The 16,898-nt window shown below is 29.6% G+C and overlaps 2 protein-coding genes across 3 annotated transcripts in view; both read left to right on the forward strand.

The window, feature by feature from the left end:
- LOC117906852 (disease resistance protein RPV1-like) overlaps positions 1-13,397 on the forward strand; it is a 70,998-nt gene extending 57,601 nt beyond the window's left edge. The window contains exons 1-3 of one of the 2 annotated variants that reach the window (XM_034820094.1): positions 10,263-10,820; positions 11,140-12,229; positions 13,183-13,397. In XM_034820094.1, coding sequence (XP_034675985.1) covers positions 10,327-10,820; positions 11,140-12,229; positions 13,183-13,200 — 1,602 coding nt within the window. In that variant the 5' untranslated portion in view covers positions 10,263-10,326 and the 3' untranslated portion in view covers positions 13,201-13,397. Of the gene's footprint in view, positions 1-10,262; positions 10,821-11,139; positions 12,230-13,182 lie in introns of those variants that run through there. The other variant, XM_034820093.1, reaches the window with a different exon arrangement.
- Positions 1-16,898, forward strand: part of LOC117906857 (protein PARTING DANCERS homolog) — a 70,117-nt gene that overhangs the window by 46,418 nt on the left and 6,801 nt on the right. The window lies entirely within an intron of this gene.

Consider the following 16,898-nt stretch of genomic DNA (forward strand, 5'->3'; position numbering starts at 1 on the left):
TCGTAGCTTAAGGAACCAGGTATGTATTCAGTTTTCCCCTCATCTCTCATGGTTCACTGTCTTTCCTAAACATGATGCTGTTTGGAGTGGATACTGAAGGCCACTGTTTGTTTGTTGAGATGAAATCTTGCATTCACGTTCGATATTGCTGATGTTGGTATGCTATGCTTTTATTATGAAAATGCCTCAATGTTGTATTTAAAATGGATTTTCTCACCTAATCAGAGGGTTCATGGATGACTCATGAAGTGAAACCTCTGAGAGTCATTTTTACTCGTTTTCTTTTGTGTTTTATACTCCATCCATTCTTTTCTCTGTTTCTGGGCCTTGATCAATGCAAAAGCTGTGGGAAAGTGGATCCGGTTTTGGACTGTGTGCTCCTTCAAAGATCTGACATGGAGAAAAGGGACTGTGATTGGGGGTGAAGTTCTATTGTGAGGTACAAATGAGGCTATCAAGCTTCATGACTGGGAACCTGGGGAGTTTGGTTGAGGGAGAGTGATGATGATATGAAGAGAAGATTGACAGCTATGGGATCTGAATCTGAAAGTGCCTACATGAGGATCCAGCTGTGATTGACATTGTTTGAACTTACCAGACTAGGATATTAGCAATGCCCTGGCTGCTGCTCTTGGAGGAATTGTATATCTATGGGATGCCTTAGATGATATCTACCTCAGAGTTTGTTTGTGCTTGAAGGAGAAAGTGGCCTTATCATAAATGTCACTTGGGGATGCTCATGTAGTGAAGATGACTAAAGAACCTTCTTTAAAAATAGACGAGAGGAATTCAAACGATTGTGATGATACCTGTAGTTTCCAGAATATATTCTCTTGCTAGCATAATGAGCGAGCCAGCATGTGACAAACATGAATCATAAGAGCTTAAACAGGGGTTTGAGGGAAGGACTGTGCTACTAGGTGTTGATGACATAGACATCCTTTAAAGTGCCAATTTGAAGTTGTTGGCAATGGAGCAAATGCTCACACAGCATCCAAAGTGGCAAGTGGTGGGTAAGCTCCTGGGGTTTTTTTGCTGCTTACTGGGAGACGCTTAGCCATGCTACTGCTGACCTTCGTCCTGCTGCCACCTATAGAGCTGCTTCTAATCACACTTCGGGCACTGTTAGTGGAAGGACATCGCTGGCATTTAGGCTCATGCTGCGGGGCAATGCTATATTAGATTGTTCTCCAAATGTTGCTGCGACTAGAGTTGATGCCCAGCACTCCCTGAGTTATACAGCCTGGTCTGACTCTTGCTCTGGGTCGAAAATGTTGTCCCCATATTCATCCGAAGAAGGAAAGCCAAGATTGAGAGAGAAAGAGGGAACGCGGCGACTATCACAGTCTTATCAAAAGAATGGGAAACCACATGCTTTATCAGGCTTCTTTTTTTTTAGGAAAAGCCTTCTCTATGAACTGCAGCAGAATTCGTTCGCTTCAAGGTGAAGCCTGGGAGTGCATTCCCTTCAGAACAACAACTTCATTTTCGTCAAGAACAGTTGCATGCAAGGCAGTTATCTATGGCATTGAGGCAACCGATGAAGACGAGGGAGTTCCAGGCAGAGGCATGTAACATCACAAATTAACGCGCCTAAGGAAGCTGCTCTCATGGAGCTCTAGAATTTCATGTATAGCAATACCCTATCCACAAGTACAGCTCCTGGTTCACTGGATGTGCTGATGGCCGTTGATAAATTTCAGGTTGCTTCATGTATGAGGCGCCGCAGCAGATTCATGCAGCCAAGCGGTACCTTGCTAGTCGTTACAAAGACATAACCGAGTTTCAAGAAGATTCAATCCAACTTTGAGTATTCTTCAAGTCCTAAGTCCATTCCAGAGATCAGTGCACGTTATTTTGGTGGTTTCAGGGTTTCTTCCAGGATGAACCCTAGCCAATTTAATGGTGCAACCTGAATGCAGTTTGACTCAAGGAGCCAAGAGAATCCAAGACATAAGTTCAAGGTGTCTCATCTTAATGCACCAAAAATGAGTCTTCACCAGCATAATAGGATTGGTCTGTCAGAGACTCTTCTTATTAATACAGCCCAACACTGTTGCAACTTCTAGGGCAGGCACATGTATGATCCCATTTCTTTGCATGGCCACCTTTGGCATGCAAATCTTGGTGGCCACGTGTCACCTCCTTTTATTCCTCTCATTTCACCATCCTTAGTTTTTGAAAATAATCTTCCTAAACTCTAGTTTGCAAATAATTTTTCAAATTCCTTTTTTTTTCAAATAATTTCATCTCTTTAATTTTTCATCCTTAGTTTTTTTTTCGTTTAGGTTCCAAAAATCCGTTTTTCAATCAAATTTGGCCGCCATTTTCTTTTCGGCGAGCCACTTTCGAAATTTTCATGATTTTGAAACATTTTAAAATAAACATGAAATTAAATTCCCTAATTCCGAATAATGGAATTTATGGAATTAATTCATGCTAAAATAAACGGGCTTTGGTGGGGGCCCGACATATATGACTTTATGATTGATTTAATTGTCATGCGTGATTGATTTATCCTGCTCTCTTACATGCATGCTATTATTCCTTAATTGTTCACTAACCCTCCTCTTGATAGCGCATATTGGTTCGCCACCTAGGTACGTATTTTCTCGCATCATGGTCACTCCTTATGTTTGTTTCTAATTCTCATACGTACATGACTGATTTGAGTATTCATTGACTTTCTCATTGGTTGCCATGTCAGCTTCATTTTATTAGTAGAGACCCGACTTTAGGGACTTAAAGGGGTGCTACGGTCTTTACCGTACCTTCCCGATAAGTAACCTGACCCCCGAACCCGATCCGATTTTTCACATACCACCTTTTCCAAAATAAGGAGTCACATTTAGGGTTTTTCTTTCTTATTTTGTTTACCCTTTAAAAATAAAACAAAAATAAGTGGCGACTCCAAGTCATTTTCAAATAATCAATAAAATCAATTTTTCAAATAAAAATCGAGCTCGCCATCGAGTGGGAAACGCATGAGCACGAAATGCGGGGTCCACAATATGAAGTTCTAATATTATATTAATAATTTTTCTTATCTAGATAGACTAATGCAAAGTATTTTGACTCACAACAAGAAAATTGTCAATACAATTTTTTTGTGAAACTTTAGAAATTAAATTTCAAATAAAATATATTATATAAAATTTTATCTAAAAATTATTGAAAGTGGTATTTAATTTTTTTTTATTAACTTTCAAACTTATCTAATTTTTTACTTGAAATGTAATAGAACATGTTTACAAAAAAAAATTAGTTTTTCATTTTTTAAATAAATGAGTATAAATATATTAAAAGAATTAAAGATAATTTTAGTAAAAAATTTGATAAATATGATTATAATTTTAGATATAGATTCATTTGGATAAAATTTCACAAAAAAAAATATATATATATATATATAGTGGAAAGAAAGAACATTGCTAAAACTACAAAAACGAAATATGCAATTACAAAATTTTGATGATGAAATTTAAAAATAAAATTCGAAACAATTCTTGAGTGAGAGAATTTGAGTGTGGAAAAATCCTTGAGTGGAAAAAAATAGGAAAGTTTTTCAAAATCACTTGAAATCCTTAACAAAAAGTAGTCTTGTATACCATTGTACAATTAGTAATTTTTTCTTATACAGTTAGTGTAATACTCTTGTACGATAACTCAAATTTCATACATCATCTCATGAATATCTGACAATAAGTCGGTTAACCATGTTTGCATTGGTTTTGTTTTAAAAAATAAGAAAAATTAATGTATAATTTTGTTTTACAATCATCATAAGTAAGGTACCTATTCAAATGACCATATACAAAATAGATAAAGTGCATGAGATGAATGTATCCTTAACCAATGTGTGTAAGGAATGTCATCTATCCTCGGTTAGGAGAAATAAACAAACAAGTTTTTCAGAATCACTTAAAATCCTTCACAAATAATAGTCTTGTACATCCTTGTACAGTTAGTATATTTATCATGTACACTTAGTGTAAATACCTTGTACAATGACTCAAATTTCATATAATCCCTACTCAATGTGTAACCATAGGAAGATTAACCATGTTTTCATTGGTTTGGTTCAAAAAATAGTGGAAGATGGAAAAACAAAATTTTCTCTCAAACATCATTAGTGAGATAAGTATTCGAATTGTCATATGTGAGTTAAATAAAGTGCAGAAGATGAGTGTGTACCTTGAGAGTGTGCAATCCTTAGATGATAAGACAAAAAAAAAGTTGTCCAAAATTGATTGAAATATTTCACAAATGATAGTTTTGTATATATAGTTAGAACATTTACCTTGTATAGTTAGTATAACATCCTTGTACAATGGTGCAAATTTCATCAATATGCATACATTATGTGCCACATATAATATGTGAATCATATTTTAAAAAATGATATAAAACGTAAAAACAAAATTTTTCCCTAAACATAATTATTAAGGTAAGTATTTGAATTGTTATATGCGAGTTAAATAAAGTACATGAAATAAAAGAATTTGTGGTAGGAGAGCATATAAACCTTAGATGACAAGAAAAAAAAAAAGTTATTCAAAATGTACAATCTTGTACTCCCCTTATGCAATTAGTGTAATAATAACCTTATATAATGATATAAATATCATATATATGCATAAATTATATCCACGTGAGTGTGTAAACCATGTTCCAAATAATTTGACATTTAAAATAATTAAAACAAATAAAACTTTATTTTATTTTATTTTATTTTCAATGCAAAATGTAATTAAAAATCAAACATAGAAATTACTTAAAAACTATTATTTAAGCCAAATTTATTTATTTATTTCCTTTTATTTTTGGAAATAAAGAAAAAAGAATAAAAAAAATTATTTAATCATAAGAAATATGAATGTAAGATCAGTTAGAAAATACCAAATTTATTTATTTATTTAATTTATTTTTGGAATTAAAGAAAAAAATAATAAAAAAATTATTTAACCATAAAAAATATTAATATAAGATATGTTAAAAAATAGAATAACCCCAAATTTATTTACTTATTTCATTTTGTTTATTTAAATCAGAAAGTAATTTATTTTAATAGATCAAAATGTGCACAAATAATCTATTACTTTGTTAATTATGAATATATTAAAATTTTCTATTAGACAAAAAATAAATGAAGAAAATAAAATTAAAAAGAGTAATAAATATATATAATTTAGTTATTTAATTATTTTTTATATAAAAGATAGTCCCGCAAAAAACACATAATTGACCAATTCCTTTGTTTAATTGTAAACATACTATATTTTTTTTTTATTATTATTAAAATAACTAATGGAAAAAAAATAAAAATGGATAATCAATGAATAAAATTTAATTCTTTTTATTATTTTCATATAAAAAAATAGTACTAAACAAAGTTTTCAATTTTTATTTTTAAAAATAGTTTTCATTTTTTAATTAAATGTTTTTTCAAAAAGAAAATATCAAAAATGTAAATCATATTACCATTTTTTTAGAAAGTATTTTTTAAAATAGTTTTTGAACATAATTTTTCTTTATTTATAATTTAAAATAAAAAATAATGTTGATTTTCAATTATTTATAAAAAAAATTAAAAATAATGAAAAATCCAAATTGTTAAAATAGAATTATTATGGTTACGTGAATAGTAGTGTGAAAATTGTTAAAATCCAAATTTTAAAAAAACTTATGTGAAAGGTCATTGGGTATTTTAGTCCATCACTATTTTATATCCTTAAAAGGTAATATATAAAAATTTGAAAAATATATTGATCTCTTAACATCTTATATCTTTTCTATTAATTATTTAAGTTATATGTACCAAATATTAATTTTTGGATCCAACTGAACCCAAAACACAATTATCCCTTTAAAATGAACTTTATTTAAAATATAAAAGAAACAATGATATATATATATATATATATTATGTTTAAAAATATTAATAATTTTATATCCAAGTTAATTGATAAGATTATTATGATATTTTTAATAATATATTAAATAGAATGCGAAAAATAAAATATTTTTAATAATATATTAAATAGAATGCGAAAAATAAAATAATTAAAATTAATTTAATTTATGTTAAAATTTAGAAGGGAGGAATAAACTATGTATTAAATTACCCGATTGTTTCGGGGGTTTGCTTTCATACGGGATATGGGAAAGGACTCATGGCAGAAATATCGAAAGGCTTTGACTGGTCAAAGGAATACCAAAAGTTGGAAATTTCAAGGAAAGGACTTATGGCAATTGTATTTGAAAGGCTTTGACGGGGTCAAAGGGAAAGGGCCAATGGCCATAGTGGGTTTGTGGTGGGTGGGTCTTTCTTTATATGTTTTTTAAAAGCCACCGACCTCCCCACTCATTACTCCTTCACATGCTTATGCACTGGGACCCCACAAAATGGGAAAAGGATCACCTGCTTGCATGTGTTGGGACAATCGATGTTTCCTTTTTGCGTGAGGACCCAAGGAATTGGACAACATCTTCAGTCTCGTTGCAACAAATTTAGAGCTAGGGTTTTAATGCAAAAATATTTTTTACCCCTATTAAATTTATTTAAGTAATTTTGCATTTCTAATTTATGATTTTACCTCATAAAATTAATTTAAGGTGTCACAAATTTACTAACCACGTTTATTATTAAAATAATGTTCGATTTAGTTTGAATGTATTTTAGGATATAAAATAACTAATGATATATGTATGATTATTATTATTATTATTAGTTTTAAATTTTATTTACAAATTTATACATATTTTTTAATATCTAATTATTATACAAAAAGAAAAACATAAAAGATCATTTTCAAAATATCATAATGATGATTTTTACATTTTCATAATAACTTAAATGAAATTTAACAATAAGATAATTAAAATTAATTAATTTATTAAAATTTTATTTTTTTAGTAATCATGTTTAAAATGTTGATCTTTATTTAAAATATAAAGAAATAATGATTTATGTATATATTCCTATGTTTAAAAGAGTTAATAATTTTATATCCCAGTTTTTTTTTTTAAATAAAGAAAGGCTCATTGATAAAATTATTATGATTTTTTATATCTTTAATAATATATTAAATAGAATATAAAAATAAAATAATTCAAATTAATTTAATTTAAGTTAAAATTTAGGAGAAAGGAATAAACTATATATTAAATTGCCCAATTGGTTAGAAAGTTTACCTTCATTTAGGATATTGGGTTGTATCCTTCAAAGGGGAAAGGAGCCATGGCAACAATATTAAAACTGGTGAAAGGAATATAAAAAAATGGAACTTTTAATTTAAGGTTTTGACCAGTCAAAGGGGAAAATAGATCAACAAAAAGTTAAATTAAATATGAATTAGGGAGACTTCAATCTACCAATATTTATTGAAGAGTTTTGAATTTGGCCACGGTAGTGAAGGAGGCATAATTACGTATAAAAAAAGATGAATATTAAGTATAAAAAAAAGGCTTCTTTTTCAACAATTATCAACTTCATCTATTCTTTGTAGGTCTTAATTCACAATTTTCATTTGTGGCATTTATTTTTGAATAATTGAAGAACAAAGAAGAAACTTTATAGATGGTAAATATGAATAAAAGATTTTTCTTGTCACTTGTTTTATAACATATCTACTTATTTTTGGATTAATTTATATGTAGAACCAACAAGGTTTGGAATATTTTCATTTTCAAATTTTATTTTTTTAACATTTTTTATGATGAGAATTGTGGTATTAATATCTCCATCTTACCACCTAAAAAATTGGTTAAACTATCATTTTATTTATATTTTTATTCAAAATAATTTATGATAAATGATATTAATAATATAATTAAAATTTTGTAACATCGATAAAAAAAATTAAAAATTTGTAACATTGATAAAAGAAATAATGATACCATATAAAAAAACTATTTTACTAAAAAGCAGTGAAACCTATCATAATATAACTCAAAATAAATAATAAATTTTCACCAATCCCCATAAACAATGCACAAAGAAAAAGACTATGAAATGAATCATGTTGATTAATAAAGAAATATTTTCCTTTTCCTCTTTTCCTTTTATAAATTCTTTTTTCTACCCTATAAAGATCTTGAAATTTTTCAAGATGATAGAAATTGAACTTATGTCTCACTTTTTTTTTTAGTAAAGAAATGGTTCAAACATTATCTTTAACCTTCCCACGACAATGGTAGATTATCAGATGTTGAACGTAATGGGTTCAAATGAACCCATCTACCATTAGACGAAGAAAAGGAATAAAAAGAAAACGATGAAGTTGTTTCGTATGTAAATGCTACGAAACAAAGGTACCTTTGAATTTTTGTGGTGGATGGGTCCTTCTTTATATGCTTTTGAAAGTCACCCATCTACTCACCCGTAAACTTTTTGACCATCGTGAATAAAATGTAAATGTTAGGAGACAAAGGTCCCTTTGAATTTTGTGGTGGGTGGGTCTTTAGATTCTTTTACACGCCATTCACCTCCCCACTCATTTCTTTTTTACCATTGTTGCAAATGTTAGGAAATTGCTTTTGAATTTTATGGTATGTGGGTCCTTATATTCTTTGAAAAGCCACCCACGTCCCCACTCATCATTACTTGTGTGTACATGATAACATATCATTTTAAATAAAAAAATTGTTATATAAATAAATAATAAATATTGCTTTAGTTGTTTTTTTTTTTTTTTTGCCTCAATAGGTATATGGTACACCTTGAGCCACTTAGATGACCCAACAAAACTGAATTTGTTTCATATAAGCATCCAAAGGTGAATGGTCTTTAGGCATATCAAGTATTGACTAAGCACAAGTTTATTATTTATAATTAAATAGTAAAATTTTGAGAACCTATTATTTTATATTAAATTGAATCATTATTTCTATCAATCTTGAATTTTATCTTGAAAATTAATTTATATTAAATAATTTTAAAATAAGAAATTAAGTTATTTATTTTTATATTTTTGTTCTTTTTACTAAGAAATGGTTTTAAATTTTTGAAAGAAACCTTATATTTTAAGATAAAAAATAAACAATTCTTAATTTTAAAGTTTATAAATTAATTAAGAACTCCAAACAAAATAAACTTTTTTCATTTTAAATTTTATTTAAAAAGTGATTTAATATATTCAAATAAAATAAAATCCATAATGGTTTTATTTCCAAAAAAATTGAATAAAATTTATAATGGATTTAATATTTTTAGAGTTTTTGAAAATTTTCTAAGTTCATATAGTGTAATTTAATTTTTAATGGAAATTTCAAACTAAAAATGTTAAGAAGTATTTTAAGATGGAAATTTAAGTTTAATGTTACCATTTCCAAATACCCAAATATACGGTGTAGCTGTATAAAAACTACAAAAACGTATTTAGAAGGTCACAAGAAGCTTCAACTTCCTACTTTATATATATATATTTTTTATATATATAAAAAAAGGCGGTTGTACGTTAAACCATTTATTTTTCATCTTTCTTTAAAAAATAATTACTTTCGCATTATTAAGAGAAATATTATTTGAAATACTTTTCTTCATCTCTTAGCCTACGGTCCACGTTTCATTGTAGTATCTAAATACCATACAAAAAACATAAAAATATTATTTTTTTTTAAATATCATTATGATGATTTATACATTTTTATAATAAGTTAAATGAAATTTATTAATAAGACAATTAAAATAAATTAATTTGTTAAAATTTTATGTTTTTAATCATCGTGTTTAAAATGTTATTTATTTAAGACATAAAAGAAACAATAATATATACATATATTTTTATGTTTAAAAATATTAATAATTTTATATCCAAGTTAATTGATAAGATTATTATGATATTTTTAATATTTTTAATAATATATTAAATAGAATGCGAAAAATAAAATGATTAAAATTAATTTAATTTATGTTAAAATATAGAAGGAAGGAATAAAATATGTATTAAATTACCTGATTGGTTCGGAAGTGTGCTTTCATACGGGATATTGGGTTGGATCCTAATAGGGAAAGGACTCACGGCAGTAATATCGAAAGGCTTTGACTGGGTCAAAGGGAAAGGGCCAATGGCCATAGTGGGCTTGTGGTGGGTGGGTCTTTCTTTATATTTTTTTAAAAGCCACCGACCTCCCCACTCATTACTCCTTCACATGCTTATGCATTGGGACCCCACAAAATGGGAAAAGGATCACCTGCTTGCATGTGTTGGGACAATCGATTAGGACCCAAAGATGCCGTAGGGGATATCAAAGTATTGAGCCTATTGACTGACCACAAGTTAATCCTCAACTCTCTTTAAGCTTTCATCCACAAACTCTCCAACAATGGCTTCCTCTACCCAAAAACCCTCTTCTTCTTCTTCTTCCTCAATCCGTAAATATAACTTCGATGTGTTCTTGAGTTTTAGAGGTGAAGACACCCGCTACAATTTTACGGATCATTTATTCGTAAATTTGGATCGGAGGGGGATTAACACTTTCAGAGACGATCAACTTGAAAGAGGAGAGGAGATCAACTCAGAACTTTTAAAAACTATTGAAGAATCAAGAATTTCCATAGTTGTGTTCTCAAAAGACTATGCTCAGTCCAAGTGGTGTTTGGATGAGTTAGCGAAGATCATGGAGTGCAGGGAAGAAATGGAACAAATAGTCTTGCCGGTGTTCTACCACGTGGATCCTTCTGATGTGCGAAAGCAAACAGGGAGCTTCAGAGAGGCATTTTCCATTCACGAAAGAAATGTAGATGAGAAGAAGGTGCAAAGGTGGAAGGATTCCTTGACCAAAGCAAGCAATCTAAGTGGTTTCCATGTGAATGATGGGTAACTTCAACTTCCTTAATTTGTGCTTTTGATTTAATTAACTTATCAGGATTTAGTTGTCTTAAATCAAGTTAATAATTTTGTATAGTAAAGCTTGCTTTGTGATGTTATTAATAGTAGGCTCAAAACTTGTTGCCTTCTCATTATGTGTAAAATGTTCAATATATTGGGTTCTTTTAATCCTTTTTACATCTTTTATGCCCTTACTTCTGTTATATTGACAAAATCAAGTGAATATCACTAAATTTGCTTCATATTTGTTATCTTTTGCAATTCATTATAACTCATGAAGTGTCACATTGTACTTTATAATGGGCAGGTATGAGTCAAAGCATATTGAGGAAATTACTAACAGGATTTGTAAAAGATTGAATCCCAAGCTTTTGCATATTGACGATGATATGGTTGGGATAGATTCTCGCCTAGAAGACTTTAAATTATTGTTAAATAATCACTCGAATGACGTTCTTGTGGTTGGGATCTATGGAACTGGCGGAATTGGTAAAACTACCATTGCCAAGATTGTTTATAACGAAATCCAATGTCAATTCAATGGTGCTTGCTTCCTCCAAGATGTCAGAGAGAGATCCAAAAATGGTTGTCAACTTCAACTACAAAAACAACTTCTTCATGGTATAATGGGCCAAGAAGTAGAGTTTAGTGATATCAATGAAGGGATCAATATAATAAAGAGCAGACTCGGCTCAAAAAAAGTTCTTATTGTTATTGATGATGTGGATCATTTGAAGCAATTAAAGTTATTGGCTGAAAGTCCTAAATGGTTTGGTCCAGGAAGTACAATTATCATTACAACCAGAGACCGACATCTGTTGGTTAAGTATGGAGTGACTAAAACATATGAGGCTACAAAATTACATTATGAGGAAGCTCTTCAACTCTTCAGCCAACATGCCTTTAAACAAAAGGATCCTAAAGAAGATTATGTAGACCTCTCAAATTGCATGGTACAATATGCTCAAGGTCTCCCTTTGGCCCTTAAAGTTCTAGGTTCTTCTCTTCGAGACATGACAATAGATGAATGGAAAAGCGCATTGGATGAATTTAAAAAAAACCCTATGAAGGAAATTAATGATGTGCTTAGAATAAGCTTTGATGGGCTTGAACCTTCTCAAAAGGAGGTTTTCTTGGACATTGCGTGTTTCTTCAAAGGTGAATGCAAAGATGTCGGGTTAAGAATATTAGATGGTTGCAAGTTAAATCCAATGAGCGACATAAGAGTTCTATGTGATAGATGTCTGGTATCCATCTCTGGCAACGTCGTACAAATGCATAACTTGATACAACAAATGGGTTGGGCAATTGTTCGTGAAAAATGTCTCGGGGACCCAAACAAATGGAGTAGATTGTGGGATGTTGATGATATTTATGATGCATTTTCTAGACATGAGGTACGCATTAAATGCCTAAATATAGTTATTTAAATATTTATAATCAATTTTTTTTAGTGTTGTCTATAAAAAATTTTGTATGTTTATTACAATTCATGTTTCTTTTTAATTTTTGCTTGTTTTTTTTTTTTTAACTTAATTTGCCCCTACCCATCTACTTCACCACTGCTTTGAGGTCATACCGAAATAGTTTGAAACATATAACTTATATGCTTCTCATTTTATATTTATATTTTTTATTTTATTTAGTCATTACAATATATTAAAAATTATGAGATTCTATTTGTGTTATTAAGTCATTACAATAAAATAAAAAGGTTCTTATGTAGAGAAATCAAATCAGAAAAAATGAAGATATCTCTAGTTTCAAACTTTACTTAGCAAGGTATGTCTTCTCAGTCTTTGGTTTTATTGAATATTAAAATGTTTATGACAATTTTTAATATGATTACATGCTTGGAAGAATATGAAGTTTGATATGGGATTAGATGGTCAAGTCATTCAAATAGATTCTATTTTTTCTTCTCTTTTTTTTTTTTTTTTTTTTGCTTTTATTTTTATTTATTTATTTATTTTTAATTATCCCAAAATTTTACAAAATTTGGAGATCCCATATTCTTAGGTGTAAGTTTAAAACTCCTTTATTTTTTCTAATAAATATCTTAGGACCCTATCAAAGCTTTATCTTCGGAATGAATTATTGAATTTAAAAAGAAAGATCATATTACAATAGCTATTTTGGTAGGCCAAAATTTTTGTTTGAATTAACTTAAATTTTTATTTAGAGCTTGATTTATGAATTGGTAGGCCAAACGATTATCATATGTTTTTCAAATTGCACAATTATCTTATAAGCATGGGTTAATATTTATTTTGCTCTTACTTTTCTTCATTTTTAAAGATGACATTATGATGTACTCGTGGAACCATCACTAATCGTTGTCGTTGGTCAGGATGCTGAGGAAACATGACTAACTATTGATCCTGGAATTGGAAGTGGTGGCAGAGATGCAGTATTGAACCAGAATGAGAATACCATAAAAGAGACTCTTTGTTTGGATTGTGGATTTTAATTTGTATGTTTTTAAGCATGGATAATTTGAATTGTGGATTTGAATTTGTATGTTTTTAGGTATGAATATATTTATTTATTTGAAGTTATTCACAAGTGCTTTTAAGAATGACTTTGACACATTGATAAATTATCCTCATTTTTCTATTAAGATCATATGCATAGTGAACAAACTAGCTTAAATTCTTTTACTATGTTTTAATTATGGTGAAAATTATTTCGTAGTGTCGTATGAAAAGCGATATATTCAATATTTAATTACAAATGTGGTCCATCATAATCCAAATACTATAAAAAAAAATGTTATCATAATCTCAATTAGTATCATTAAATCCTATCTTTGAATTATTTATACACCTGTTTTAAATTATTTATAGGGTCATTTTTATCTTGTTCTTATTATTTTTGTCTCATGAAACATTTAATGCACCTATTTTATATCACTAAAAGAAGGGAAAATATGTCGAATAATAAAAGGAATTTAAATAAAATATGCCAATATGACTACATTTTAATACTTGAATTGCGAGGAATGTTTATAGGGTTTAGTCATGTCCAAGTTTCTTTACTCAACTTGTTTAACCCATTTTATATATATATATATATATATTTCTTTTCTTATAATAAGTGTAAATACATCATAATTTTATTTATTCAATTCAACTTAATACTAGCGTTTGATAAAATTGAAAATTAAGTACTAAAAAAACCATTATTCTAAATTATAAGTAATGAAATTGTAAATGTTGAATTAGTATAAAGTAGAGTAAGAATTTTTATTTTTTTTATTTTTTATTTTTTTGCATTTCTCTAACAAGAAGTAGAGATATTTTGTAACATATATTTTCTACATTTGAAATTTTGTAGTGTCTTTTGAGAGAGAGATGACCTCTTGCTAAGAGACACAATTATGCCCCCAGCCTCATGTGCTAAATGAGTTACCTGGATCACATTTCTTTTCTTTTTTATAAGCACACTTCCTAACTCTTTTGATAAGCATGTAAGAAATACATGTGTATATATATATATATATATATATATATATATATATATATACACAAAATGAACTACTAAAGAGGTGCACTAAATTACACAGAAAGTATACAAAGGGTGCCAAGCAAAAGGAAAAAAAAAAAAAGAGACGCAAGTCCTTGCAACTCTTTCCTAACTTCAACATACCCTGCAGGACCCAAAGTTGTCAGAAACTCTCTACAAGTTCTGATCCAAATCCTTGGTAATTCAATGGTAGTAGACACATAGCCGGCTACTTCAACTACCAAATGACATAAACTCTCTACAAGGTCCCCAGGCACCCTTCTGATACCTGTGGACTCTAACTCGGTACCCAGCTCTATGTTTGTGGCAGCAGTTATCCTTTGATGAACTTCTACTGGAAAATTAGATCACATCAGAAGAAAGGCACCATTCCACCTTACAAGCTATTCAAACTTAGGATCCCATCTACTTTTGGAAAAAAGATAATAACATTAAAATAAAGTTCTCCAAGAGAGCAAGAGTAGAGGGAAGCCCCTTCTCTTAGAGAAACTTGACAGTCTCATTTCCCATAAAGCAAATTAAGAAACACATCAATCAAACACCTACAAAGGAGATCACCACCATAATTTGCTTCTGTGTCAGTATTAGTTTTCCTCTAAACCTTTTATATAATGTTAGAAAAAAAATAAAAAGAAAATAAAAGACATGAATTCAACTATAAGGTCCACAGAATCTTTTAAGTAAATAAGTAAATAAATAAACAAAAATAACATGAACCACATGTGAGATCATTGCGAAAGATCAGGCGAGATCCAAAATAGAATTACTCCAGCTGAAATGGTACACATTTTCAAAGAATAGGAGAAAAGTTAAGATCCAAGAAAAGAATCCAAAATACAACATTTAACTCTGAAAATCAATGAGCCATTTCTTTCTAAGAAAAACTAAGTGCTTCAATGGTTTCTCTAACTTGTACATTCTTAATAACTGAGACTCGTTGCCAAGTCAAATAACCCATTCTGGAATGCCTCATACAAGTAGAAGAATTGATATCGAATGTATGGTGATACTTTATGTTCATGCTATTGGGATCTACAAATTTAACTAATAAAGATTCCGATCCAATAAATACAGACCCTTCAACCATCATTTGAGATAGAAGACACTATCAAAATTAGATTCACCATCTCCATCATTATAATAACCAATGCCACATAATCAAAACCGTATACATGCCCAATATCAATCCAATACAAGACAACTGATATTGTGTTACACAAATTTGTAAACTTAAGTTGTACTAGCCATTTGTGACTCACTGCTTCCTGCATGTGGATGTGAGGAGGACTCAGTAGCATGCAATGTCGAATTTCCTTTGATGGCAAACAAGTTGAATTCTGGTTTTTGTATCGAAGACATAAATTTGTGAAATCGATCATCAAAACTAGCTTTCAGTTCCTGTGGTGATAGAAGGTTTGGCCTTTCAAGAACTTTAACCGCAGTGTTTGCTGCAAGGTTAATCTGTGAGATGGCAATGGCAAAACAAATTAGTGAAAAGCTCTTTCTGGTGAGGTCTATAAATGTTTACTTCCAAAACCAAAGTTCAAAATAGAAAAGCATTCAAAATTCTTACGCATTCTATCCTAAAGAAAGTAAGACATAGCAAGAAAATAAGAGTGCACAAGGTATAACTCTATTAGACAAAACAAAAAGAAGACAGCATAAAAAAAAATAAAAAATAAAATAAGTAATAGAAAAGCAGGCATACAGACCATTCCTAAACCTGTTACATGCTTACCTGGCATAATCAACCTTTACTTTGGATGAGGGTTGGGGTAGTTTTGCAAAAGCCAACACAAAAACTAAAGGAAATATATTGAGATACTTATTTGTTTGGTTGGAAGAAAGGTTGCCCAGTTAGATGATTGTTTTGGGTTCATCAACAATACGTGTAGTCTAGAGCAAGTTCTATTGTTGCTTCTCTGCTTTTCTCTTCCCATTTCTTGATAGTCGTATGACATGTACCCTACATGTGTACCCCAATTGAGCACTCTTAATGTGATAGAATATATATTATATTATTTTACCTATTTAGATATAAAAATTAATATATATATATATATATATATATATATATATATATATACTACTAACCGAATGGGAAAAAAACCCAAATTAACCAGACTAAATATTAGTAAAACCAAAATCTCAATCAATACGATGAAGGAAAAGATAACCCACCAAATCAACCTTCACATTCATCATTGCCTTTTAAGAAGCTTTATAGTAAAACAAACAAAAAAAACAAAGAAGTGCAGTGAGCCTCTAGATAATAAACGCTAAACCAAATTATGGCATTTTATACCAGTCATGCATCATTAACATTTAGCCAGTTTCTAAATTACACTTTAAATTAAAACCCTGATAAGTCAGCACTTCAAAACCCTTCACTTACACAGCACCCTAAAACCAACAAAACAGTAGGCAATCACTGGTTCAAGCTTTAAAAATTAAATATAACAGCTCGTCAGTCACTCCTCGAGGAAAGGAAAAAATAAAAATAAAAAGAGTAAACATCTTAACAAGGACGAAAATATTGGA

The sequence above is a fragment of the Vitis riparia genome, chromosome 18 (assembly GCF_004353265.1).
Source record: "Vitis riparia cultivar Riparia Gloire de Montpellier isolate 1030 chromosome 18, EGFV_Vit.rip_1.0, whole genome shotgun sequence".
Lineage (NCBI taxonomy): Eukaryota > Viridiplantae > Streptophyta > Magnoliopsida > Vitales > Vitaceae > Vitis > Vitis riparia.